The sequence below is a fragment of the Pseudomassariella vexata genome, assembly GCF_002105095.1.
Source record: "Pseudomassariella vexata strain CBS 129021 chromosome Unknown BCR38scaffold_31, whole genome shotgun sequence".
Lineage (NCBI taxonomy): Eukaryota > Fungi > Ascomycota > Sordariomycetes > Amphisphaeriales > Pseudomassariaceae > Pseudomassariella > Pseudomassariella vexata.
This window is the reverse complement of record NW_024467986.1, coordinates 16,582-42,494: the sequence shown is the minus strand read 5'-3', so window position 1 is coordinate 42,494 and position 25,913 is coordinate 16,582. Positions and strand designations below refer to the sequence as shown.

Sequence of the window (25,913 nt, the reverse complement as noted above, 5' to 3'; positions counted from 1 at the left end):
AGGTTTCTCCATTGCAAGTGGCGCACGACAAATCAGGCTTAGCGTCCTCGCCGCCCTTGCTCAAGCTCACTCAGTCGATCAGGAATTATGCAATTGTATGCACGAAAAGAGGTAAACTTGCCCCGTAAGCAGATCTGGATGCCATAAACTGAAGCTTACGGTGCTTTGTAACCATTTTGTTTCCGTGTTTGCTCGCTCGTGCTACTTGGTCATAGTTACCGCTCTAGCAACTTATTCTACTTCCTAACGACGAGCTTATACTCCATAATCTAAGAATTTCCATTGAAAGCTTTTACAAACCCGGCGATTTTGTCCATTAATTGGTTTCCACATCCGATAAGCGGAGATAGGGCGAGCCTTATATCAAGTTCGTAAGTAGGGTGCTTGACATTATCAGCTTCGAAGTCGGATTCCGTCAAAGGCACTTGGCCCCGGCCGTGAGATTCCGTAGTATGTTCAACTTCGTCCTCAACTTCGTCCTCAACTTCGTCGTCGCCGTCAACGGCTTCGATGCAGTTTTCTACGGCTCTTTGTACAAAGCTAGACCTTTACATCGATTATTGCAAGCTTGATGAAGTTTCTCGAACAAGCCTCGTAGCTGAAGTGAAAGCATATATGCACAGCGCGTTGGTCCTGCCACAATGTGACCCAATAAAACGGTTTCCTAGGAAGCCACTTGGCTAACCTTTTTTGGCGGGATGAACTCCTGGAAAGCTCTTCATCTACTCCGCTCACCTGAGCCACAATTTACCCTGGGTTGCCGCTATCTAGCACGCCCTCTCTACGCTTGTCCGATGATTGTGGATGTCTTGCGCAGACTCATCACAGGGTAGAAAATGAGGACTGCCAAATCTGGAGATGCGGGGCCATACATGGCATCAGCATTAATCGCAAAATATCTAAAATAGGCCAACCTTGGCGCATGGCCCAAACTGCCTTGTATCTAGTGTAATACAATGGAGGACTTAGCTGCGAATGACGTTTTGGCACAGCGTTCGGGCTGGTTGTAAGGGGGCGGATGGCCGTGTGCGGGATGGTCATGTGATACTCTACGCCAAACTATTTAGGATCCGTCTCGTCACTCGAGTTCATACGCCAGACTCTTTACATTCATCCCCTTAAACTCGTGACAGCCTATCACAATACGCGGCTTTGGCCCCAAAAGCCTCACTTACAAAACTTGATCTAGCGTGGTAATAATGATATTACGGCATCTCACACTCAAGCCTGGATTACGTCGATAAAAGGTCTGTGGTTGGAAGATGTTCACCGAACTGCTGCCCAAAGCACACAACTTCGAAAGTTGATAGTTTACGAAGTAAGGACAATCTATGACACCAGCAAGCCACTATTCACAATCGATGCGGTACGAAAGTTGGGCGCGGAACTTGAAATTCTCCGGAAGGGACTACCAGCACCTCGCAAAATCATATCATACATACTGGTATCAATGGCGAGGTCGTTGAACTTTTTTCCGATCCTGCGAACCTATTATATGATGGCCCATCTATCTCGGCGCCTAGATGGTGAACTGAATTTCCTACCTTCATATCTTTGTCACCTGTGTGAATCTAGCTTGGCCAATTCATTAGGATCATTAATTACTTCCCCATAGAGAATCTTACCGCCGGCCAGAGAATCGAAAGACATAGCTTTTTTCAATCCTCAAACTGCATTCCTTCCCGTACAAATTACGTATTACATCACGGAACTAGAGGGCAGCCCAGACCGTACCTGGCAGAATTCGCCTCCTCCACAGAGGGTTTATATAATTCATTTCAGGATGCGGTGCGCCAATGGAGGACACGACAGTGTCACGAAGGTATCCCAATGAATCCTAGCAACAGGACCGGTCATATTAGATAAGTTCGTTGCCTTTGGTGCGGACCTCTGACGTTGACCTCTGACGTTGAACTCCGAACTAGATAACCGCCCTATGATTGCGCACGCATTACTTTTAACGATCTAAGCATGTATACCTCATTGCAGGTGTTACATATAGGATCCTTTATACGAAAAAGTGGATCAACATGTTTTAGAATCATTTGGGTTTCATGTCCTGAACGACCGGAGGCATTTTTGGTAATAGATCAGGCCAGTATCCTAGTGTTAATTCGCGCCAACATTCCAGTGAAGCAGATTGTGGTAAGCGACTTTCGGCGCCATTTCCAATCCTTTCTATTCCCTCTTTGAGCGTCGAGACGTGTTTCATGCAGTGTTTTGAAGCCAATGCTCCTGAAGCTTGTCTCTAAACTCTGTATCTTTCTCTTTGGGCAACCACTAAGTACGAGGCTTGCAAGCCGATACTTGCAATCCTGGTATTGTTATCTGGGATAATGACATATCAATATTTCCATGGTAAGTATATATATTGTTGTCGGCTGGTGTAGTTGGTCACTTCGCTGGTAGATAAGTCCCGATTTGAGCCTCGCCCACTTGGGTCGGTGACGAGTCGCGGGTTCGAATCCCGCAGCTGACACACAAGGGGGTTTAGTCAACCCTTACGGCGCGCTGCCCACCTTGTTGACTTCGCCTACCTAGCGATAATAGGGAGATTGGTGCAGTTTAGGATTACGAGCATCCTAGCCAGTCGACCGTCAAGCACTACGTCGGCGGAATATAACTCGACAGCCGGTCCAGAATTCGAATCGTTAATCCGACCCCTTATCGGACCTCGCCTTTCCGATAACGCTCGTCGGCGAACCCGTCCCCTCACGATAGAAGGCGCGCAGCACGCCCTCTCGCCGCGATTCTTGCGAGCGTCTGACCACGTTACGGTCTATCCACTTGAGCGTATGGTTGAGATGTATACGCTCGACGAGAACCCCAATTAGCAGATACTACGACTTGTCGCGACAAAAAAATAGTCGAGCATCTTCTGCACATCAGCAGCATCCCACCCCTGAGGACGAATTTAAGTGCCACATTACCACACTTATCGGTAGTTCAGGCAGGGGTTGTAGCACAGACTTAGGGAGGGACAGGAGGTTTAGTAGTCATTTGGCTACAAGTTTACCTGTATAACCGCCCGACGCGGCTTAAGGGCCCGCTATATCATCTATAGCCCCTTAAGGGAGTACTTGTAGAGGTACCGAGGGTTAACACCTACGGCGTATTTAATATTATTTTTATATATTGTTGTCTTTCTAATGAATAATATTTGACCTTATACAGTTTGATAAAATAATCAAGAAAGAATATGTTGAGTTATCATGTGGTCAGGTATCAATGTACCTTAGAAGATCTAATAACGTAGTATAAGGTATTGAAAAGAATGAGGCCTGTTTGAACCGGTTGTTTGATCCAAGGAGCGGATGTTTACACTAAGTACTGATCTTCCAAACTGGAAATCACTAGCAATGATCCTACTCCCTGTGGGATTGAACGCCAGAGTTAATGCCTTACGCGGAGGGCGGTGTAGTGGCAAGTGTAGCTAGTGGGCCCGACCCTTCCTTCCTCCCTGATAGATAGCAATAGCGCTTCTAGCAAGCAACACAGCACAACGCGTGCGTAGAGCAGACACAGTAATCGACACGAGATCGACAGAGTCATCAACAGAGGAATAAATCCCTCTCTCCTAAAATAAACGCCATAATACTCATTGGAAACTTGTAGCCAAATGCAAAAGACCGATACATAATCTCAATACTAAAACGAATGACATAGCTCAATACCTGAGCAATCCCTGAATACCAACTGCAAATAGCTGAAAAGGAGGATCAGGTTCGATACACTTGTCTCCATAATAATGATGGAGGCCACAATTGTAGTCGATTCTGTAATGATAACAAATGTTTGCCTACGCTAATTAATATCCAAGGGTTTACAACAGCTGTATCTGTGGGATCGCACTAGTACTGGCATTCCGGCTACATGCGAAGGTGAAGAGGGAAAGTACAGGTGGGGGGTCCAAGCCACACAAGGGCACTAAAGTATCTCGCGTGTGTCTCACGTGACCGTAGGCCACCAATTCCACAGTATCAAGTGGAAACTATACGGCAAAGAAGAGAAAAAGCAAATATATATGAACGTACCAATAATTTTACTAAAGTAGGATGATATAGAAGATAGTAATAGTTATGTGGTCTGAAACAGTGTAAAGCTGTGAGAAGCTGTTAGGCAACCTTGATGGGCTTTGCCAAGACCATCAAGGTTACCACGTGACTTAGCCCTTCGGGACTAAGTCCAACCTTCGTGCTCCATAGGACTAGATAGAATGTCATGCTTTTACAACCTCACAAATCTTTGACCGCCTTAGCGTGTAACAGAAGCTATGTGATACTGATGAGAATGAAGCAAATTTGAACTAGACCACCTTTTATATTTTTATTTCACTTTGGCCATATGCATTCTGAGGGATTCAACCCTCAGATGATGACTCTGTACAGATCCTGTATTGGTTACGATGCTCGATGCGCAGTGTGATGTGTGTATTGACTGCTCGGAGTGCTCTGTAAGAAGTTACATCTAAGGTAGGTAGGCAGGTGCCGACCTTTTTATCTACACAAGCGATTTCACTGCCTTAGGCACCACCTCAGGCACCACCTCAGGCACACGTATGGCGCTCAATCCCACACATTCCACCTAATATAACGTGTTTAGGTTACTCATACGTTTGAAAGATAATCTGTTTGATATCCTGCTTGTTAGCTCTTTTCCGGAACCTTTTTTTGTTTGCCTAGTAATTCGTCAGATCACCAGGGCATTTTCCAGTGGCCACAACATCCTGTTAATTCGATCCCAATATCACGTACAATTTGCCTCAATCCATCAGGGCATTTTTTTTTCCTTTTGATTATTCTCTGGTATCCTCATCATTTTCAAGGTTACTAGGGGAATTCTTTGTGATGTTGGCTATTCAACATGCCTTACTGTAAGGTGACAGCAAGCCTAGACTATCACGTCACATAGACCAAAAGATCTAGTAATTCTGTCACTTAGTGACAGAATTGAGGCTTAACCCTGCTTATAGCTCTGTATTCCCTTACACTTACAAATACCATCGAACACAACTCATTTTGCACGAAAGATTCTCACCCAGAACCCTTGGGAAGCACTGGTACCGGATTTTCTGCCACCGCGATCCCTCTGAAAGGTCCATCAAAGGCACCTCAATTTTATTATAAGCGTATAATTGGCGCCACTGTCGAGAATATCAACATCTTGTTCGATCGTCTGGATGATCCGGCGGTCAAGCGTATGCCTAAAAGGTTCTGGTACAACGATGATGAGGTTGGCTTATTCCAGGGCGGAGAGACAACAGCTTGAGGGCTGGGGAAGCCTATCGTCAGTCCATCTTGGTCAGGGAGTACCATAATGTGGTTTGGATCACGATTCTCAAGTGTAGCTGCGCTGACGGTACCGCTGTTCTCCCCTAATCGTCTTTGCTGGCAAAAACGTGTAACTGCAGCGGTTTCCCGATGACGGTCGTTGGAACGACTGGGACTCCACTAATTCTCCTAACGACTGGACGAACACTGATATCGCCGTCAAAAGGCTGAAAGCGGTCTTCATCCCTCACTCCCAACCATAAAACCCCGAGCAGTGGCGGCTACTGATTCCATATGGTCACAACAGCCATACCACTAAAGAATTCATGGAATTGTATGTTTTATACAGTATCTTGATTGCCTTTTGCTGAATTACGTCGTTATCTCGTCCGTCCGGCCTGCCCAAGACACTCTTCTCTCATTGGTTTGACTATAACATGCGGCCAAGCGGATCATTTCAACGGACGAAGATACGAAGTAGCGGCTATATTTTACGAAGAAACACTCATCTCCGGCTATAATAAAGAAGCTGATATCCAACCTCTGCTTGGGCGAATATGCGGTCTAGAATCATCCGTTAAATCCAGACCAGTACGTTATTCGGGCGCTCCTAAACGCTATTGGGAGGACATTACCGATCGCCGCGCTTAGATCAAGCCTCGGTTTTCTATAATAGTCTAGGGAATAGTCTGGTTAAGAGATAGAGAAGCCAAACAATTAAAAATAATATCTTACAAGATCCGGGTACACCGTGCGGAGGAGTGTCTTTCCTATGCTACTAATAGGTCCTAGTTGAAGGCCGACATCCATTCTACGAGGCTGGGAACCTCCTTATATACGTCCTGGAAGGCCTAGACGGAAGACCATAGGATTTAGACTATCGAACACCCGCCCTATTAAGCACGTTTGGAAGGCTGCTAGTAATAAATTTCAACATATACTTTTACCAAATGAAAGTGCGAAGAACGTCAACGACAGAGCGTACGCGCGTTTGATCGAGTTAGTGTGAGCAAAGATCAATTCAGGCCTCGTACAGAAGTTGATGGATCCATCCCTGACCGGTTGAAGGGGTGTGAAAAGCACGAGGCTGATACAAGCACTATCAAAGCAGAAATTAATTGCACGTGGTCACGTGTGACTGGTTTGCGAAATGTACGAAAAATGGTATTGCTAGTGATGTAAGTTGGTTGTGTGGGGGTCGAAATGGCTCAGAATGGTCATAAAATAACACTCGTCGTAGGAACTCCTAAGATATAGTTTTTGTCCTACCAGGGCCGCCAATGATGTATGCTATCAAGGACCCCGGTCCGCGAAATTATCCCCTTCAGAGTCAAGAATGACAACGAACCGTTCCGTTATTTCCGGTACGCCCTGTTTTTCCTTGCCATTAGGCACATCACTGCCTGCTACCCCGTCTGGACAGCAAACTCCGTCATACGCTGCCATGAGTGACATGCGACCATGTCCTTTTGTGTCGACCAGCCTAGTCAACGTTCTGACTTGACCAAGTCATCGGAGAGACGGTCCCAGCTGGACGTGTCCGACCCCTCATCTGTCCCGTCCATTTGGACGTTGCCCGAGGGACTACCCTATCTGTCCTTGCGAGTGCCAGCAGGGGGTTGCGTCTCGCCGTACTTCTCACAGAGATCGTGGTATTCTCTCTGGAGACTCTCGGACTGCTTCTTCAGCGTCTCAATGTCGACATCCCTGCGCTTGATCTCCTTCTTGAGGCGCGAAATTTCACCCGCGTCACCAGCGACAGCCAGCTTTTCGGAGTCCTTGGTTCTCTTGTCGGTACCCTCATACTGCTTGACCTTGTCCTCCAGACGCAACACCTCAAGGATCATGGAGTAGGTGCGGTTGAGGATCAGCGACAGGAACAGGGTGAAGCCACACAGGTACATGTTGCGTTGTGAGTAGAACTTGCGGGCCTGCACCTCGAGGCGCTCGTGACCCATGATAGACGCGTTGCCCTTGGAGCCCTCGGTGGCGGCCGCTAGCTCGACTTGCACACGATAGACGCGATTGACGCTATCGACGAAGAGGATAAGGATGAATATGAAGGTGATTTTGAGGCCGTATTGTAGCTTTGCTATAATAGGGTTCTCCGAAATGAAGCTGCGTAGAGGTTAGATGTTGGCCAGGTTATTTGTCATGGCCCCGCTGGCAGGGAGGGGTTTTTCTGTAAAACGTACTTGAACATCTTGCGTCGGATGGTGAAGGGCAGGGGGAGAACAAGCAGCATGAAGAGTGCCATCTCCGCCACGAGGAGCAGGAATACCTGGTTCGAGAGTGTCAGTAGGTTTCGTTCATAGCCGATCCATGCCACCTCACACGGAATACAAAATAGAACTTACGAGAGTGTAGTAGAGCGTCATCTTGAGGATGTTTCTCAGCTGCCGAGATACTGCGGTAAAGTGGGAAATTAAATAGAGTGCAGAACTCTCGCGTGATGCAGAGACGAAGAAGGTTGGCGGGTTGCGGTTCGCGAGGTTTTGTAGTTGGTTTTCTTGTGGAAGATCAAAGGTGGCCAGTTGTCGTGGAGCTACGTAATTGTTGCGAATTTCAGGTGTGGTCGGGTCAGAGTGGGCTGCAGCTTCCAAGCTCAAGCCTCTTGTTGCACTTGAAATCAACGTCATAAGTGGCTGAAGAGAATCCCTGCAATTATGGCTGATTCCGCTCATTAGAAACCACACATCTCTGATGCAATTTGAAGATCGACCAAGACATAAAACCAAGCAAGATCAACCAGTGAATCTCTGCAAGTCCCGAGGTATTCATAAGCTGAGTTCACCCAGCGGCCGACTAGCTGATTCAGCTCACCAACGGGTCAGATAAATCACCATCGGTCTGAAGCTTCCAAAATTGGGACTCACGCCTTCTGGTTCTGGCCCCTGTGATTAAATACCGAAGGGACAGGGTTAGTAGAAGCCCCCAATACCACAATCTGCAGCCCAATTAGTTAGTGTCGAATAGGCATAAATAAACAATCATTTCCAGACGAGAGTTTCAGGGTGTTTAGGATATATGCTCTCGGTGCTTGGGACCAATGGCAATGATATTAAGGATTGTCCGAAAGTCTACTCAAGGAGGCAGTCTATGTCAGAAAGAAAGATCGGTCGAAATAGCAACATCGGCCGTGTCACCTTGCTACTTAAATCCCAAGTGCGAACCCGAAAGAAATACACTGCTCTACGGAAATAGAGGGTGTGTGTAGTTCTGTGCCTTTTACCATCTCGAAAATATTCATATAGATTCATTGTTATCGACTGAACGCTTTTAGGCTGAAGACGAGCTTCATGCCCGTAACAGGTGTGCCTGGAGGATATTCTTCATGACCAAGGCAAAGACATCGCTAGAAGGACACACAAGATAACCGTGCTTGCAAGTTCTTAGTTTATTAATATTCCAGGCTGTTCACATCTTGAAGAACACTCTCTAGAAGAACAGTATGCACCGCCATATGGTGCTGTGTTAACTGATGGCCAGGTCTCTTGTTCATTTGAGACTTCTTGGTATGCAATCAAAGTTATTGGACAGGTGGTTGTCAGCGACGAAACCCTCATTTTGTTCGTAGCTGGCTACCCTACAACCGATGACTTTTGAAGGGAAGCAAAAAAGGTGGCTATACAGTCTTCACTAACATAATCTAGTGGGTTAAAAGGCATGTTCAGGGTGAGAAAGTACACTAAAGGTTTACCAAGTAGGTTCGTAGCAGGATGATACGCCTCATTATGACATCAAGAAAAGCTCCTTGCCTAGTTGTCAGTCTGTTCTCGGGTTCCTTATCCCACTTAACTACCGGATAATCTGGCAAATTAAATTATGGTTAGAAGACCGAATATGTTAGTACATCAAGGACTAACAAAGATGTTTGTCATATCTTCTAGGGGTATAATTGCCTTACTCAGCAGTTACTTCAATCACACACCATCACAACTTTATCACCAATAGTCTGGTTGGACTTGTGTGATAACATTAGCGCTACCCAAAGGCAGAGGGGATGTTATTGGACAGTAACGACAAATGGGTTCAATGAATAAAAGCCACTAGACTGGAATAATTACATGATACTATTAGCGCCACCCAAAGGCGAAGGAGATGTTATTGGACAGTAACAACAAATGGGTTCGATGAACAGAAGCCACTGTAATATGAATATGCTCAAGACGTCATGTCTACTGACCACCCTTCCTCACTATGCTGAGTTCGAGTCGGGATTTAAGTAGCTCGTCCCACAATGGAAGAACATATAAACCAAGCTTGACAGTTAGATAATAGTCATCAAACCTGTCACACACAACACACAAGCACTTACAACTTGGAAAATGCATGGTTCCGAGCTCCTCCACACCGCTTTGGCAGTGATAAACGCCTACAACGCCTGGGATGTGGACGCCATTATGGCCCTGCGAGCACCAGACTGCATCCACCGCGTCCTCCCCGAATCGCTCGGGCAGCCAGCGATGAATAACACCGAGTACCGTGCGTATTTCGAGTCGATCCAACCCCTATTCGAGAACTGGACCATTACTATTACCAACACGATTGAGGATCAGGGCGCGCACAAGGTCGGCTTCCACGCCAACAGCACAGGGACTATGTGTGCTGGACCATATGCCAACGAATATGCCCTGTTCTTCCACATGACGGACGATGATGCCTTGGTGTTGGAGATTGACGAGTTTGTGGACAGCGATCATACGAAGGATTATTTTGTGAGGTTGGGGGAGTGTGGAGTGTGAATCGGAGGAAAGGGGTATTTAATTCCGAGATGGTGTTGGGAGGCTGCCGCAAGTACAATGGTCATGAGTACTTGGACAGTATCCCCGGTCTTCGTAGGATCAGCAAGCAGTTCACTGATTTTACGTGATAAAGATGGTGGAAGTGTGATTGACGTATATTCCCAAATGGGAACGCCGCTCGTTAACAGTTTTACTTAAGATTAATTGGGTGCGCAATGGATGCAGGGAAACAGCGTACGGTCATTATGCTGAACTCAGGATCAACGATCACGTCGCTACTCTTATACTTTCGTCCGAATAATTAAACGTGACGTCTGGGTTATGGAACAACTCATTCATCAAGCGCAAGCACTACTGCTTAGCCAACATGTAGTAGCACCAAGTGACGATTTCGAAAAGGTGAAAAGAAAGATTGGGGAATGAATGACAAACTCTGTGATCAAAATGAGGATAGTAAATTACCTACTGTTCGCATGGTCAACTTAGCGGCTCCAACTCACTTGTGGTGAAGCTTGTGGAAAGAAGCAATCCGTTTGCGACTCATGTCACGCATCGTTGTTGGCATGACTCGTCCACATAGCGAAATCGTTTGCGCTCGTGTGACTATATGATTGAGTAATGGTGAGTGGAGTTGGGGGATCATGTCGAGAAGCAATTAATACCAACTTTGGGTCGGAGAAATGCTGGGGCATGCACTATTAAATGGATAAGACGCGGATACTTCAGTGCCCAGGGAGAGCATATACCTACTTGAGCACTTGCAAGACCAGGCCAGGGTTAGGATTGCGAGTACGGTTGAGGTAGAATCGTACTTGTAATAATGTTGGTATTCCATATTAGCACCCACCTTAATTCTGTGTGGAGTTTCCTTAACCACTCTGAGTAAAGGTAATTGGGATTTTGAATCAATGCTGATTCGGAACGCGGCCTCAAGGGGTGTCTGATGCCAAGTTGATCGTCTGCTGAGGCTGAGCTGACCCGACCCCTGTCCGAGCTCCGAGAATGCCAAGACATCAAGGGTCTCGCAGGGTACGGTACCCCACAATTGGAACGCCTGGAAAATGATTGACAGCGGCCAGCCTTGCGCCTCGTTTCCAGCACTTCGTATTTCCAACAGCAAGATGTATTCATTGTCTTTTAACTTCTTCATACCTAGGTGACAATTTTCTAAAGGGAAAGAGACGAAATTTGATGCTGCAGATGTCATGAGATGACTTACATTCGCTTCAATTGACCCGCATAACCCCACGGCCACCATGGGCGTCTTCTCCCTTTTCAGGGGCCTCTACGACCTCGACACCCTCGACACTCGCTTTACCAACTCGTCCACGACGCCATACAAGACGGTGATTGAATCCCGCGATGATCCGAATGCGATCAAGGAGCGGGCAGCCAAGTTCAGCGGCAGGACGAAACCGTCGAAATGGAACACGCCCGAGTTCTATCTCTACTATGTCTTCCTCGCCTGGGTCATACCTAGTATGTTCTGGATAGCGTATGATGCGTCAAAATGTATGGTACCTGCCGCGGAAATGAATGGAATCTAGTCAAGACTAACTAGTTTCGCAGCTTCGAATCCGCAATACAAGCATTACGAGCGCTACCTGTCTCCAGGCTGGATACCTGGACGCAAGATCGTAGGCAACATCTGCCTCCAAGCTTCACTTTAGGAACGCGCAACTCTAATACAATGTTGTAGGATATTTCCGATGATCAGTACTATACATTCCGAAAAAATCTGCCTTATATGGGGGCGCTGCTCGTCCTGCACCCCCTTTGCCGCCGGCTATACAATTCGATCTTATACCGGGTAGCGACCCATGCCCACACCACTCGACCGACGTTGGAGGAGGCCGATGAGAGACTGAACCAGCGGGCGTCTTTTGATTTTGGCTTTGCCTTGATATTCCTTGTCGCTCTTCATGGTGTTTCGGCAATCAAGATCCTGGCCATTTTATATGTGAACTACCATATAGCAACTACGGTACCGCGGAAGTCGGTGCCTGTCGCAACTTGGGTCTTCAACATTGGCGTGTTATTTGCCAATGAAATGTTCGACGGCTACAAATTTGCGTCTCTTGGGGCTATACTTTCTGGTCCATCCGAGCAGTCCCTGGTGGCTTCAGATCCGGCCTTGCTGGCATGGTGCAAGTGGCTAGATACCTACGGCGGTATAATGCGCCGGTGGGAAATTCTCTTCAACATCACCGTACTTCGGCTCATCAGCTTCAACATGGACTACTACTGGAGCTTGGACCGCCGAAGCCATAGCCCACTCGAAGTGAGCACAACTCCTGCGTTGCGCGCGCAGTTTTGACAGTGCTGACACTCCAATAAGAAACAATTAGATCCGGCTGCTCTCAGCGAGCGTGACCGCGTCACTATCCCAGCGCAAGCCAGGGACTTCACCCTCCGCAACTACATTGCCTACACCATTTACGCGCCCCTTTACCTCACGGGCCCCATCATCACTTTTAATGACTATATATCACAACTGCGTTACAAGTCCGCCACCATCGAAACCCCACGCCTCATTCGCTACGGCATCCGCTTTGCCCTGACCCTTCTAGCCATGGAAGTGATTCTACACTTCGACTACGTGCAGGCCATCTCCAAAGCGCACCCCGTTTGGGACGAGTACACAGCCTCACAGCTGAGCCTGCTCAGCTACTTCAACCTGCATTTGATCTGGCTGAAGCTGCTTCTCCCCTGGCGGTTATTCCGACTTTGGGCCCTGGTAGATGGCATCGACCCGCCGGAGAACATGCTCCGCTGTGTCAGTGACAACTACTCGACACTCTCCTTCTGGCGCTCCTGGCACCGCAGCTACAACCGCTGGCTGACGCGGTACATCTACATCCCGCTGGGCGGCTCGTCCTTCCGCGACGGCAAATCAGCCATCCGCTCCATTTTCAACTACGTGCTCACCTTTACCTTCGTCGCTCTGTGGCACGACATTAAACTGCGCCTGCTCATCTGGGGCTGGCTTGTCGTCTTCTTCATGCTGCCCGAGATGGTGGCCCGCATCGTATTCCCAGCACGGAAGTGGGAGAGCCATCCCACGGCATACCGTATGATCAGCTGTGTTGGAGCCGTCGCTAATGTGTTGATGATGATGATGGCTAATCTTGTGGGGTATGCTGTTGGTTTAGACGGGCTGCAAAACATTTTGGCGGGGATTTTTAGGGATTTCACTGGTGAGTCAATACCCCTCTCAAACCAGTACAAACTGTCCAGGAAGGACTTCCCTCTCCTACTATCTGGCGTCTATGGTTGCAATACTGACTTTTATTTGTTTAGGCATGACGTTCCTTGTAACAGCTTGTCTAGCACTGTTTGTCGGTGTACAAGTCATGTTTGAGATCCGCGAGGCAGAACTGAGGAAAGGCATATGGCTCAAGTGCTGATCCCTGGCTCTAGTTATTCCATCGAATTGAAATTGTCGTTGATAGAATGTAAATAAAACACTTGCACATAATCCAGTAGTATTAAGTCTTACATGGGACTACGTCATCAGTGCCGTGATACTTGATGCGCTGTACTGCTCCTCGTTCGAACGTGCTGGACTTGTGAAGTTTGCAGGGCGAACTCGCCATGGGTATCCTATTATTAACCGTACCAACGCAACGCTAATGTGTAAACACGCACCGTAGCGCAATGCTCCATTTATTACATGTTCCCGTCACTCTCAAGCTCCTCCTCCTCCAACAACTCTTCACTCACTTGTGAGCAAACGCAGTCGGACTGCCCATCTCATACCTCTCATTCTCGCCCCCCCACGTGGGATGCGCGCCGCGGGCAAACTTACCATCCATACCTAGCTTCTTCTCCGTCGCCCACCTGCGCGTCCAGATGAGACCCCACACAAGAGCGAAGATCATGATGATAGCGATGGCGATGCCAAACACGTAGGCGGCCACCAGTGAGTGCTGCTTGCCTGGGTCGAGGAAGCTGTACGTGTAGAAGCCCTTGGTGTGGTACGTCAAATACGCCAAGGACAAGTACAGAGCCAGAAGGACGATGAGGAAGGCGATATGTAGCCAGGGGGCCGGGTTCGTGCGCGGGATTATGATTTCGAACAGGGCGAACATACTGTTCATGGCATGTTGAGAAATGTTACTCCATGCGCGATACTGCGTCGGGAACCATTCGGGTCCGTATAGTAAACCCCAGTAGACGATGGTGACGAGGAATGGGAACGTGGTAATGGTCGTGTAGAACAGGGAGTGCAGGGCTTGTAGGGGCCGCGGCCACGAGTCGAGAGGGGCCGACTGCCAGCGGGCATACGAGAAGGTGTGGATCGAGGAGAAGAGGAAATAGAAGGCGATGCCCCAGTATGTCAGCGTCGTGAAGTAAGAGAAGTTTGCGGCGGCATCCTCGCAGGCGTACGAGGACCCTTCGGCGGGATGGGTGCACGACCAGCCGATAACGAAGAAAAGGGTTGTGAAGGCATAGAGGGACTGCGCGCCAGGCAAACAATGTCAGCGGGCTGGTTGACTGATGTGGACAGGACTCTAGCCAAAACGGAAAACTTACGAACACCGATCTACAGAAGAAGAGCACGTAGGGTGGTAACAGCCATGAGGTCTCGAACCGGTGGGACGGATCCCAAAGTTCGCTGCCGAACTTGAAAGGGCGAACCATTGTTGGCGATCAACTGGCGTCACGCAGCACAATTGACTTGAATATCTTCGACTGTGACTGTTCGTCCCAAGTATTCAAGTCCTACTTGTAAAGTAGCCTGGGCTGAGGTCATCCGCGGCGCTCAGCAGATGTTGTGATTGGCTTGGCGGAAAGGACAGACGTGGAGATTCGCGTGTGAAATGCGAATGGGGGGAAAACCTTTGACGTCGAGGCAAGGTGTCCGGCTGACAATCCTTTTGCACTAGCCCAGGACCCTATATCGAACCAGGCTATGCAATTCGAAATCGCGAGAGAAGCCTTTCATTTTCGACGCCGTCCAGGATCGAAACGAAGTTGCAAGGAATGCTTCATAGATATCCGCTTGTTCTCCGTGAATGGCGCGGACTTTGCTAAATTCGGACGTCTGTATGTGAAAATTGGGCCTGCGCGATGTGGGACCTCGTAGCTACGAACCGCAGCCTTGATGCTATCGGAGCCGGCTGAGGGTACCCAATTCGTGACTGCAATGTACAAAAGTGGAATTTGGTCCATGAGCACACCTCTCTTCATGACTCGGAACGCCATTGCCGTTACGAGATCAAATATTTTTCCAGCAAGGCGTTTCCGTCTCGGGTGCGACCTCGATGTCGAACACTCCAGCATTCGCATTCTGATGGTGATATCGAAAGCGGTAGCAAGGGTCGCAGGGATCAAAGGTATAAATAGGTCTGGCTTCAGAAAAAGCCGATCTTACCTTGTTTAGTATGGTGCTAGGTGCTAGTTCTTGATACGCCCCACGGGCACTCGACAGTGGAGCCTTTTATTCGGTCTTCCACCAAGTATATAGATACCTCGGCATTAGCTACGGAAATAGAAGAATCTTAACCGCATTAGCTCCCTATTTAAACACACCCCTATTTGCAACAGGAAGGTCCTGATCGGCAGCGTTTTCAGCGGCTCCTTGAAGGGTCGATTCGGTGTATCGTTTTTACTTATTTATTAACTGCTAATATGCTACTCATCCTGTTTGGGCACTGGTTCTAGCTATATTTGTAGTAGTCCGGCGCAATAGTAACTTCTCGTACCTACTAATAGGAGGGACGCGATTAATCCACGATTTAAGTCTCGCTTCTAGGACGTTTGCGGGCTCCTATATAGTACTCGAGGATCGATTCTACCTAGGCGACGGCCGGTTTACTTAGCGACGAGGGTGATGCGTATGTATATAGAGGATAAAGTATATGCATTGCGAAAGCTTAGTAAACTAGCACTCTCGCAGCTCTAATTATATTTTATCTTCTCTTCTCTACAGAGTAGCGTGACTGTTAGGCAACCTTGGTGGGCTTTGCTAAGACCACCAAGGTTGCCTAACAAGCTGAGTCGGGAGGGTTTCGCCCCTGATCCGGTAGAACTCTGGAACCGCCCACCTTAAGAGGAGAACTCGAGACGCTCCTACCTAACTTGTGAAGGTCAACCCTCGCAGACTCACTACAACCAGGTGACTTACAGCTGGAACACCTGCCGTGGCAGTGTCAGATGGGAAGCCAATCATAACCCTTGTAGGAGCCCCGCCAAGCGTGGATGACTTAGTCGCGCTCCCTCAAACCTAAGTTGTCATCTTCTTTCCTTCGCTCCTTAGAGTAGAATCTTCGTCGATAGCACCTAATCGAGGTCTCTACCAATGCGATGCAACCCAGGTCGTGACATAACTTAGATTCCTCAAGAATAAGTCTTGTAATATACGCACCCATACACTGGCCCATCCTAGTTGCTCTTTGTACTACCTGACTGTTATATTGTGAGACATGTGGTATCCCCGTGACAATGACCTTGGGCTACTAGTTCCACTGTAACTTACTGTTAACGCTCTTAAGACGCGATTATAAAGACATTTGAAAGCTAGAGTCCTAGCGTATGAATAAAGAATGTCTTAATATTAACAGTAGTCTCTAATAGAGTAGATACTATACAAATAAGCCTTCGGGCGGGTCCTATCGAAGCACGTTACTACTATGTTCGCCTAAGAAATACTTCGGATCGGCAGAGGTAATCGTTTCTTAGGTGTATTGATTATCGGCTTTATTTAACACTGTAAGGCCATCCGTACTAAATCTAGGCGCTCGGTACTTTGTAAGAGACTATACACTGTAAGTAAACGATTGTTAGCAACTGTTTGAGTTTGTTACGTACTGAAATTATAGTATAGTAAAAAGCACGCGACTCGGTGTTAAGCCACGTTTTAGATAACAAGTAAAAAGGGAAGCGTATAGCGACTGATTTAGTCGAAAATAGTGGCTCTTCAAAGCGGGCCGCGACGACATCACGGCGGTGTGGAAACTGTGGCCAAACCGGCCATAATGCGCAGACTTGTGAAAAGGATATAGAATCGACTAGTGAACTAGAATACGATTAATTTTAATTAATTTAAGCTGTTGTGATTGAATTAACTTATATAGAAATTAGATTTGTGGAAAAAGTGCGCGGCTCAATGGTAAACCACGTCATAGATGAGTAAATATTTATTAATAGTATTTTTTTAAAATTTTGTTTTACACAAAAAAACCACCCTCAAAACCTGCCAAGCGCACGAAAAGCTAGATAGAATAAATAAAAATGATTGAAAGTAGTATTGTGATGCTGCTTTAATTAATGGAGTGACAGTGTTCACGATTTCGCTAGGGTGCGTTTCATTGAGGGGTCAATGCGGTTACTGAAGGAAGGGTTTTCAAAATGGTTCGTGACGCAACAGGGCGCTTTGCTAATTGTTTGCACCCGGCCGAGCGCTACATGTGCCTAAGGACGGACATGAAGGAAATACCTATTTAGATATGTAATGCCTTGGGTAAGCTGGATATATACCTCGGATATGCTAGACTCAGCTGCATGTTTGGAGCGACTACTTAGTGCTTAGCCGCTGTCAATCAAAGCATAATTCGGCCAAGTTTTCCTGCAACAAGTCGTGGATGTCCTGACTTGAGTGCTCGGGGTCGCTGGGACTGGTGAACAAGTCAAATTGGATGTTGCACTAGGGCAGCGCATTATTAGTGAGTTGCAAGAGTTTCCAAATATCGGTGAGTTTGCGCCGCGCGAGACGATTCTCTCATCAATTGCGGCAACATTGGCTGTGATCCTCGTGTGGAACACATTCAGGGTCTTCTACGAAGAGCCAGCCGACCTTTCTTGATGGCGTACGCTGAAGAATACATTGAGAGATCGTTGTTCAGCATAAAATGTAACCTGCAGAAGCCGTCTTCGAACACATCAAACTATGACCGGACTGGTCTCGGGCCGTAGCTGGATGAGACTTGGGGTTGCGAATGCTGGCCCTTCGTGTTCGGGCCGGTTGAAGTCGTCGTCTGCTATATAACAGAGGACTGGTGGCACACAGTCCACTGGCGGAGCCCTAGTTACTCCGTGGTAATGTACACTGGTTAGATAAGTAGCATTCTGCCGCTGCACCTGACGTAACTTAATTTAGCTCAATCAACATCGCAATCCTCCATGACTATACAATGCGGATGCTGATTCGCGCAGATTCAAGACGCTTGTCAGCTGCGTTCGATATTGTGCAGTCCAGATTATTGACTGCGACCTGCAGGCATGTCAGCTCAATATTTTCTCTGATAGGTGCCACCTGTGTGAGCCGTACGGGCATTTCCTAGATGAGGATGACTACGGTGACTTGGCCCGACCTGGAAATCGCCTCCCTGAAGAGGCCAAGAGCTAAGAGGCCTTAGCGGCTTTCTAGCACGCAGAGACATTTTATGATTTGTCTCTGCGAACCGAGATGTCCCACTTATGTCTCATTTTATTAGAGCCTCAAGATCTGCTGGTTCTAGAATGCAAAGAATTGCGCCCATCATTTTGCCATGCAGGAGTCAGGAGAGTCTTATTGTCGATGACAGTTGGCGTAATGCATGGCGCATTTTCGCGTGGGAAAACAAGGCTAGGGACCTTGACGAGATGGGGTTGGTGTCACGCAGCCCTTGTTGGTTAGCCCGATAAGGGCTGGTTGGTTGGTTGGCCTTGAAATCCCATTTCAGCAAACCGGCTGAAAAGAATAATGGCGGTCAGCTGTGCAGAGACAGGACGTGGGGATGACGTGATAATGCTCGAGGTTATCACGCTTCGTACCTCAACCCTATTGAATCAGAGAGACTGCTACGCCGGTGAAATTGAAAGCCATAGATAATGGAGACTGACTACGGTAAGTGGTTCGTCCAGAGTGAGCGCAGCAACGGGAAACGCGGGAAGATGGATGATTGATAGTGCGTGCACACCCTGCTCAGGAACCTGTGGAACCGCCCGGGCGACGGACATTGGCCTAGATGCAGACAGTTCGCGTGGGGCATCGTCCAACGGTAAAACTTGGGTAGGTAACAGTATACTGGAGATGCTCAACCTCAGTTGGGCGGTGTTCTATCCGCTTGAACTTGTGTCCCTGACAGTGTGAAAAAGACTGTTGGGACCTTTGTTAATTGAGGGATTTTGCAATGATGCTGGCGGTATAATGAGGAAACAATTGATTAAGTCGAGTATCAAGGGGTGTATTCCTACACTGCACCATAGAGGCTAGGGCGCTGCAAGCTCTTCCCCCAAATGCAAGCTCGCGCAAGACCACACAGGTGGTACCATTGAATATAGCAGGGTTGCACGTTTGTCTCAAGCCCCAAGAGCCACTCTGACGAGCTAGCGGCTCTGAAGTAACTAGCATGGGGCAGAATCGGGAATGGTCTCTTTCTTGTTGGCCAAGCGCGGTCCAGGGGCGTTTATCGAAGACTTTCCATTTCAGAGCTCGAGCCTCGTTGAAAAGGGTCGAGACCTCTCAAGTCAAGCTGCTGCTAGCGACTTGTCGTCGTCTTCCAATGCCAAGTTGAATTGCCCGGTGATTCGAAAATCGCCACAAATTGACTGCCTCTTGCTGTCACCGGGCCAAGAGTCGCAACCAACAATTGACTGTAGTCTCGTTCCTGGCGCATCGACCACGACTTTCTTTCTTCAGCCACTCTGTAACATCCTCGGATCATCAAACCTACTGGCTGACTCGCCATAGCTGTCGCCATCGCCGTCGCCATCGCTGTCGCCCGAGACGTTGCTCTATTTGGCCTTTAGCTGCCGAATACCGTCGCTCGTTCACTGCCTCACAACCTCACAACCACCATTTACCTCACTCTCGTCACAGTCACTCGTTCGCCGCCTAAACCAGTATTATCTAGCTACACTTCTTTCTCGTACTACACTGCTACACCACTCTCGCTATCTTATTGTTCTGTCACCACCGTGCTCCTACGTTCCGCGCCCCTGTTGTCAGCCCCGACCGTCAGCGATGTCGTTCCGCTTATTAGCTCTGTGGTGAAGAGAACCTGTGCATCCGGGATTAACCCAAGTCGATCCAACACGACCAATATTTGAACACGGCATTTTTGACGAGACTCTTATGATCCTACTTCGATCGATAAAGTATACGATAGCCCCGACAAACTCCCAATTGTTCGGCTGCCTGCAGACTGCAGGCTGCACATCTGGGTTACACGCGGTATCACGCATTACCGTACCGGTCCATACTATTTTCAGCGACGCCACGAGTCAGCTTCAATAACCTGGCTGGCCTGGTGGCCTCTCGACCTTTGCCTGGAAGTGGTATTGTTCTGACATTGATTGAACTGGACGGGTGGGCTGCCGCCCAGAGAAACGTCGTTGGGCCTCACGAGCGCTTCCTGCTTGATAGCAGCAACTGCTGTGCATTATGGCGGCCACGGCTGGTTTCCCGTTGTCGCTTCACCAGGACGAGGACATGCCAACCCTCTTTCTTTCCGACTCAGAGGACGACGATGCGCCCCCGACGCCTCGCCATCACACCGAGCCAGCTCAGTCCCAGGCCCATGCAAAGCCACAACAAGAAGCAGAACCTGCGCGGAAGAGAATGGAGGATGCGGCTGCCAATGTCCCCCGACACCCGATTCCCGCCATGCAGTCGGCCTTTGCCGAGTCCTTGATCGAAGCCACGACCAATGCTGCGGCGCAAAAGCCTAAGCTGAGCTTCGGCGACGCTAAAACACGTCACAACCATCTGATTGACGCCGAAAGGGGTGCCGAACTATATGCCGAGCTGTGGCGATACCGCCCAGGCCAGTCATATCATGAGCTGTGGAAGCTCATGGCCCAGGTGTCCTTTGGCGTATACCTGTTGCTGAACGGCATCGCCAATAGCAACATACAGGTTGTCAACATCCTGCAGGGACACATCGACGAGGTGGATGAGTTTCTCGAAGTGGCCATGGAGGATGTCAATTTCGCCATCGAGGATGTCAAAGAGCGAATCGATTTCCTGAAGCTGCCAATGAACAACATGTCGACTTTCGAAAAGATGCTTGAGGATCGCAAGTTCCGCCTGCAGATCGTGACTGGAAACGAGAGAATCGAGCACATTGTCGATCGGACTACCATGGCCCTCGAGGCAACACTGAATGACGTCGAGGAGGGTCTAAAGTCGACCAAGGAATTCGCCGTCTATCTGGGGGATCAGCAGAATCGTCCATGGCGCCAGCAGCGACCCGATGTCGTGGATATTTTCGACGCCATGAAGGGAAACGCCGAGGGGTGGTACAAGGCCTTTGTCGACCTGCAGGAAAACGCCTCCGTCCTGGATTCTCTTCTGACCAAGATCGGCCAGATGGTGGCTGAGATGAATCTAAGAGCTGGCGAAGTCAGCAGAAGGACAAGGGTAAGTCCCAGTGGGTTTGAGCTCAACCTACGAGCCAGTGCATTGATGCCTCTTCAGTTCACTGTCGAGCCATTCTCTGGGTCAGCCACGGACGCCACACACCCGCAACAAGCCTCGTCCAAGGCTTCCCAAAGATCGTCTTCGTCCACGAGTCGACGACCTTCGGATCCCTATTTTGCCTCGCACTCCCCATGCACTTCAACTGGTAGCGCGTGTTTTCGATCTCCGCCTGCCTCTCCTTCGGCGAGGGACACCTTGCCAGATTTTCAGTATAAGCCTCCACAGACGTCGGACACGGCTTTGTGGACAGTGCCCATTTTGGAGATAGATACCGAACCAGAGCCGCAAAGAGAGAGTCTAAGACCTAGCCCTATAGAGGAAGAGGGGCTCTTTATTCTCCAACCGCGTACCTATACGCCTCTACCCCCGGCGCCTTTGCCGTCTCCCATGGTTCAAGATCACCCGTCTTCGCCTACGTGGGAGCCAGAACCTCAGCCGAAGTCTGAGCCGAAGTCCGAGCCAAAACATGAGCCAAGGTACGAGCCAGAATCGGATCTAAGGTATGAACCAAGGACAGAGTTAAAGCAGGAGCCAAGGTCAGGGTCGAGATATGAACCAAAGACGGACTCGAGATATGAGTCAAGGACAGAGTCGGGAGAGGAGCCAAGGTCAGGGTCGAGATATGAATCAAGGATGGACTCGAGATATGAGCCAAGGCCGGAGGATAAACCTGCGAAAAGAACCTCGTTGCGTCAACGATTATCTCAAAGAGGAAACAATCCACCTCAATCGATTCAAGTACCGCCGAGGAACGTCAATCGTGGAAAGTATGAGTCTCCACGCGAGTCTCCACGACCCCCCCATGGTCCGGATTCAGCATATGGCTCGGACGCCGAGGGACGACCGCCGGTGTACCTGGACGCAAGCATGTTTGTCGACTTACCTCCTCCTGCTATGCCCAACACGATCCCTTCTCCACTGAGCGACAAACAATTCTTCCGGCCAGTGCAAGCAAGTCCACACTCACCATTGCAACAACGACCGTGGACAGCTGTGACGGCACCTGCACATATGCACCGTCCTCACACCTCGGCGACGCACCACCAGTACAGCCATCAGCGCAATGCACCTTCGACCATGGGAATGAGCATGCTGAGCAATGTGACCACAGCGAACACAGAGCATAAGAAACTCAAGAAGAAGAAGAGCGCATTTGGATGGCTGAAAAAGGCTTTCTCATTGGACGAGGAGGAGCGTGCAGCTTTTGAGGCCAAGAGGCAGCAACAATCACCCAATCTGTACCAGGACGGACGGAGCCCCAAGTTTCTTGATGGCCGACGTGTGGAGGAGCCTAAACGCTACTATTGATTTGTCGAGAGCCCACCAGCTGGCTTCTATACGTCTGTTGTCGCCACGCTGCTTTTTGTGAGCCAGCTACCGGTTTGAACGTAGGACTGGCTCGCGGGTCCTCACTGTGACGGGCAAATTATCGGTGGCGGGAACGGAACATGACATTGGATTGTAAAGTTGGCAGCGTCATTTCGGAAACTCTCGGACCAGCATGTCAGGACACCATGACCAACTCACCATGGTCAATTTGCTCTTAGTGCATTGCACCAATTTTGATACCCACATAAGCGACATGGATTATTGGCTTTTTAACACTGCTGCGTTATATTGACGCCAAAAAAAAGTACACCTCAAAACAGAGAGGTTAGACCTTTTGTTTAGCTTGGAGAAACTCCAAGTTGAGAGCGAGGAATAGTGGCGTGGAGAGGAGACAAGAGACGTTCAATTTGTGAAGGTGTTCAGAGGAAAGAGGAAGAACTCGAGTCAAACGTCCGAGGATGAAATCTATGCCGAAGCAGCAGAATTGTTATCTCACGTGTAATGTTCTACACGGTTGTTTGGACATAAGAAAATGAAAACATTCTCAGCTTGACTGGGGTGTAGATGGGTGGAAGGAACCAAATACATGCTCAGACGTGAAATATCAAAATTCGACGAGCCATGTCATATATGATACCGCGGTGTTCTGATCTTGTTATTGCCCGTAATGGCATCACGTATATCTGTGTCTCCCTCGCCCGTCAGTTGGCTACGAGAGTTAGAGTACTTGTAGTCTTTCATTACACTAATATTTTGATCTCTTGCTTCTGGTTGCGCTTTTATAGTTGTTATTCCCCCTTCCCAAGCAGACTGTCTTCATCGTGATTCTGCTATACAATGCATAAGAACTCGAAGAGAATATCAGTCAGTGAAAAGAATACCTAGTATAATTTAGATGAGATTACAGGGATAATGAATTTACAATAAGTCAGGCCGACCCAGATTTGTCAATATAGGCACAGTAGCGGATTAAGTCGATATGCACTGGGCGCGCCGATATATGATGCCGGTGTATTCGCAAGTCTATTCTTGATTGACACCAACCGGGCTCTCCTGTACGCATCCGGTCTACGCACCCCAGACCTGGAGCGTAGCCGAGATAGCTTCCCGCGAATCTGGGGAACATAAGGATGCACTGTTAAGACCTTTCAAGAAGGGTTGCCCATGACAGGGCATTTATATTCCACGGTCCTTCCTTGAAGAAGAACTGGTACTTCCCCCGTCTCTCAACGACGCACACTCTGACCATCATAGGGGGTACTACCGTTTTCGCCACCTGTGGGCAATGACCGAGAGCATGCTGAAACGCTCCTGGCCAATCACATAGACAGGCCTCGGTTTGGATCTCTTAAGGACGACACCTATGACAAGGTCGGCGGAGAGTTACAGAGAATGTGTAGAGCACGAACAGAAGGTCAGGCTCGTTACTCGGTATCAGAACTCTAGATCCTCATCCCATCAGCTCTTGTCGTACTTTCCAACGTCCTTTCTAACGATTTCACCGTGCTACCATGGAAATTACGACTGCTGTATCTATATTGACATAACCTGGCGAGTCTCCGTAACGAAAGATTAGGACTGCGCGTTGCGGTGCCAAAGATGGGAACCTTGGCGTGTTGTTGGAATGAGTGACTGATGAAGACAGCTGGTCGAGGCGAGGGGGAGAGGTGCAGAGCCAGGAGGCTGACTGACTGATTGACTGACTGACTCTGACCCTTTGGGCTCGGCATATGGAAGATGCAACGTGTTCAGCATCGATGACAACGAAACAGACCTAACTGGACCAGCCGCATGTGCAATTCAGTACGAACACGGGCTGACGTACTTTGAAGTAGCATCGCAGCTGTTAATAGCTCGGCAAGATAACCGTTAACGTGTCGTCGAGTTGAGTCGGGTCCGGTCAGGTGGGATGTTGAAAGCTTGGGCAGCTTTCGTGATGTGGGATGGATCGGAATCCTTGGCAACAGTGATCCTTGTGCGAGATCTAATTTGGCAGTCCAAGATTTAGGTCAATGTGGTGACGAGCAGGGAGACAGTTCAAAGTTTCTACTCCGTAGTGAGCGCTGTCCTCACGTCCGAGGGGCTTTTGATAGTCACTGCTCTTGAGACCGAGACCGCCACACGCAGTATTATCCTGGTATGATTTACAACTGCTATTCGATTCGCCGACCAGGTCTTCTAGTTCAACCTCGAGTAAGACTCGTGCAAGAAAGTATTGCCAGAGGCGGTGCGGGATCTGATCTCCCGGGACGCATACATACTGCACCTGGCTTGACTAGGTGCGCAGACAGGCGCTTAAGAACAAAATTTGCTCCAAGCCACTTCGACACCCTTGCCAAGCATACCCAAGTGCTTAGAAAGATGCCAAGCGCTAATAAAGAACAAAGATCATGTAGTCCCGCCGAGCTTCTGTAAGGACGACCACCGGGCGTGAATCACGCGAGTAAGTGGATCGGTGTTGATTCTTGTTCTGACGAACATCAACCATCGAGTCTGTTTGTGTTGACTCGGTCGGGCAGCCGTTTCTCTTCTCCTCTCTCTCCAATAGTTCCAAGACGGGCCAGGTGGATATTCATGATGTATTGGGGGTTCAAGTGGAGATTGGACCGTGAGTCCGGGCCGAGCCGGCCACATGCTCCCGGCGCTATAAGAATCAGAAGATTCGTTATGACGCTCAGGGTGTTGAAACTAGATACAAGTAACAGGCTCATGGAAGATGGAAATCGTGTCAGAATCAAATGTATTTGCCCGAGACTAGCTCTGCCGGCAGGAACGCAGAGTGCAGGATGCACCGCAATAACACTATAAACAAGTTCCTTTACTTTTCCCCCCCTCGCCTTGCCTTGGCGTGCCATATATACGCCTTTCCTTTGAAAAAAACAAACAAAACCAACCAGAATCCGGGTATCATTTCCCCCTGTAGAACGCCTTTTCGTCATATATACCGGGAAGTTTCATGCCACCATCTACACGTAAAACCAAAGCCCTTGTGTGGCTTTTCCTCTGCTGATCCAAATCCAGCCAGCCATGCAGAATGGTTGACTTTGGGTTGCCCCAAGTCAAATAAATATGAACAGTAAAGGAAAAAAAGGGTTTATGTATGGGTGGTGGCGGTAAAGATGTGGGCTGAGTTGTGATGCATGCGTGAAAGGTCGTTTGTTC

At 48.7% G+C, this 25,913-nt stretch overlaps 6 protein-coding genes and 1 non-coding gene across 7 annotated transcripts; 4 read left to right on the top strand and 3 right to left on the bottom strand.

Moving 5' to 3' along the window:
• Positions 1-269: 269 nt before the first annotated feature.
• BCR38DRAFT_479302 (uncharacterized protein) lies at positions 270-1,729 on the bottom strand (the record flags this gene model as incomplete). Its single annotated transcript, XM_040863143.1, has 4 exons — positions 1,626-1,729; positions 1,443-1,561; positions 1,176-1,294; positions 270-546 (listed from the first exon to the last, which is right to left on the bottom strand). The coding sequence occupies exons 1-4, from the start codon at positions 1,648-1,650 to the stop codon at positions 270-272; spliced, it is 540 nt and encodes a 179-aa protein (XP_040709337.1). The 5' UTR covers positions 1,651-1,729.
• A 647-nt stretch (positions 1,730-2,376) lies between these two features.
• BCR38DRAFT_t382 lies at positions 2,377-2,479 on the top strand. The gene has a single exon. It is a non-coding gene; the product is annotated as a tRNA-Thr (tRNA).
• Positions 2,480-6,414: 3,935 nt separating this feature from the next.
• On the bottom strand, positions 6,415-7,848 carry BCR38DRAFT_403736 (B-cell receptor-associated protein 31-like-domain-containing protein). The gene is made up of 3 exons (XM_040857801.1): positions 7,628-7,848; positions 7,466-7,551; positions 6,415-7,388 (listed from the first exon to the last, which is right to left on the bottom strand). Exons 1-3 carry the CDS (start codon positions 7,646-7,648, stop codon positions 6,860-6,862), a joined length of 636 nt encoding a protein of 211 aa, XP_040709336.1. The 5' UTR covers positions 7,649-7,848; the 3' UTR covers positions 6,415-6,859.
• Positions 7,849-9,522: 1,674 nt separating this feature from the next.
• BCR38DRAFT_453145 (uncharacterized protein) lies at positions 9,523-10,453 on the top strand. The gene has a single exon (XM_040861568.1). The coding sequence runs from the start codon at positions 9,599-9,601 to the stop codon at positions 10,013-10,015; it is 417 nt and encodes a 138-aa protein (XP_040709335.1). The 5' UTR covers positions 9,523-9,598; the 3' UTR covers positions 10,016-10,453.
• Positions 10,454-11,101: 648 nt separating this feature from the next.
• On the top strand, positions 11,102-13,501 carry BCR38DRAFT_453144 (putative glycerol: H+ symporter). The gene is made up of 5 exons (XM_040861567.1): positions 11,102-11,527; positions 11,585-11,652; positions 11,715-12,296; positions 12,354-13,212; positions 13,316-13,501. The coding sequence occupies exons 1-5, from the start codon at positions 11,272-11,274 to the stop codon at positions 13,420-13,422; spliced, it is 1,872 nt and encodes a 623-aa protein (XP_040709334.1). The 5' UTR covers positions 11,102-11,271; the 3' UTR covers positions 13,423-13,501.
• Positions 13,502-13,734: 233 nt separating this feature from the next.
• BCR38DRAFT_357541 (uncharacterized protein) lies at positions 13,735-14,659 on the bottom strand (the record flags this gene model as incomplete). The annotated part of the gene is made up of 2 exons (XM_040857116.1): positions 13,735-14,475; positions 14,552-14,659. The coding sequence occupies 2 exons, from the start codon at positions 14,657-14,659 to the stop codon at positions 13,735-13,737; spliced, it is 849 nt and encodes a 282-aa protein (XP_040709333.1).
• A 5,773-nt stretch (positions 14,660-20,432) lies between these two features.
• On the top strand, positions 20,433-22,730 carry BCR38DRAFT_357486 (uncharacterized protein; the record flags this gene model as incomplete). The annotated part of the gene is made up of 2 exons (XM_040857110.1): positions 20,433-21,826; positions 22,055-22,730. 2 exons carry the CDS (start codon positions 20,433-20,435, stop codon positions 22,728-22,730), a joined length of 2,070 nt encoding a protein of 689 aa, XP_040709332.1.
• Between the last annotated feature and the right edge of the window lie 3,183 nt (positions 22,731-25,913).

Bases quoted from the DNA above. Each gene is read 5' to 3' on its own strand.
- BCR38DRAFT_453145 (XM_040861568.1), top strand. From the start codon at position 9,599: ATGCATGGTTCCGAGCTCCTCCACACCGCTTTGGCAGTGATAAACGCC.
- BCR38DRAFT_403736 (XM_040857801.1), bottom strand. From the start codon at position 7,648: ATGACGCTCTACTACACTCTC. The intron at 7,552-7,627 runs GTAAGTTCTATT...CTCTCGAACCAG, and splicing joins TGACGCTCTACTACACTCTC to GTATTCCTGCTCCTCGTGGC. The intron at 7,389-7,465 runs GTACGTTTTACA...ACCTCTACGCAG, and splicing joins ATCCGACGCAAGATGTTCAA to CTTCATTTCGGAGAACCCTA.
- BCR38DRAFT_453144 (XM_040861567.1), top strand. From the start codon at position 11,272: ATGGGCGTCTTCTCCCTTTTCAGGGGCCTCTACGACCTCGACACCCTC. The intron at 11,653-11,714 runs GTAGGCAACATC...ACAATGTTGTAG, and splicing joins GGATACCTGGACGCAAGATC to GATATTTCCGATGATCAGTA. The intron at 13,213-13,315 runs GTGAGTCAATAC...TTATTTGTTTAG, and splicing joins GATTTTTAGGGATTTCACTG to GCATGACGTTCCTTGTAACA.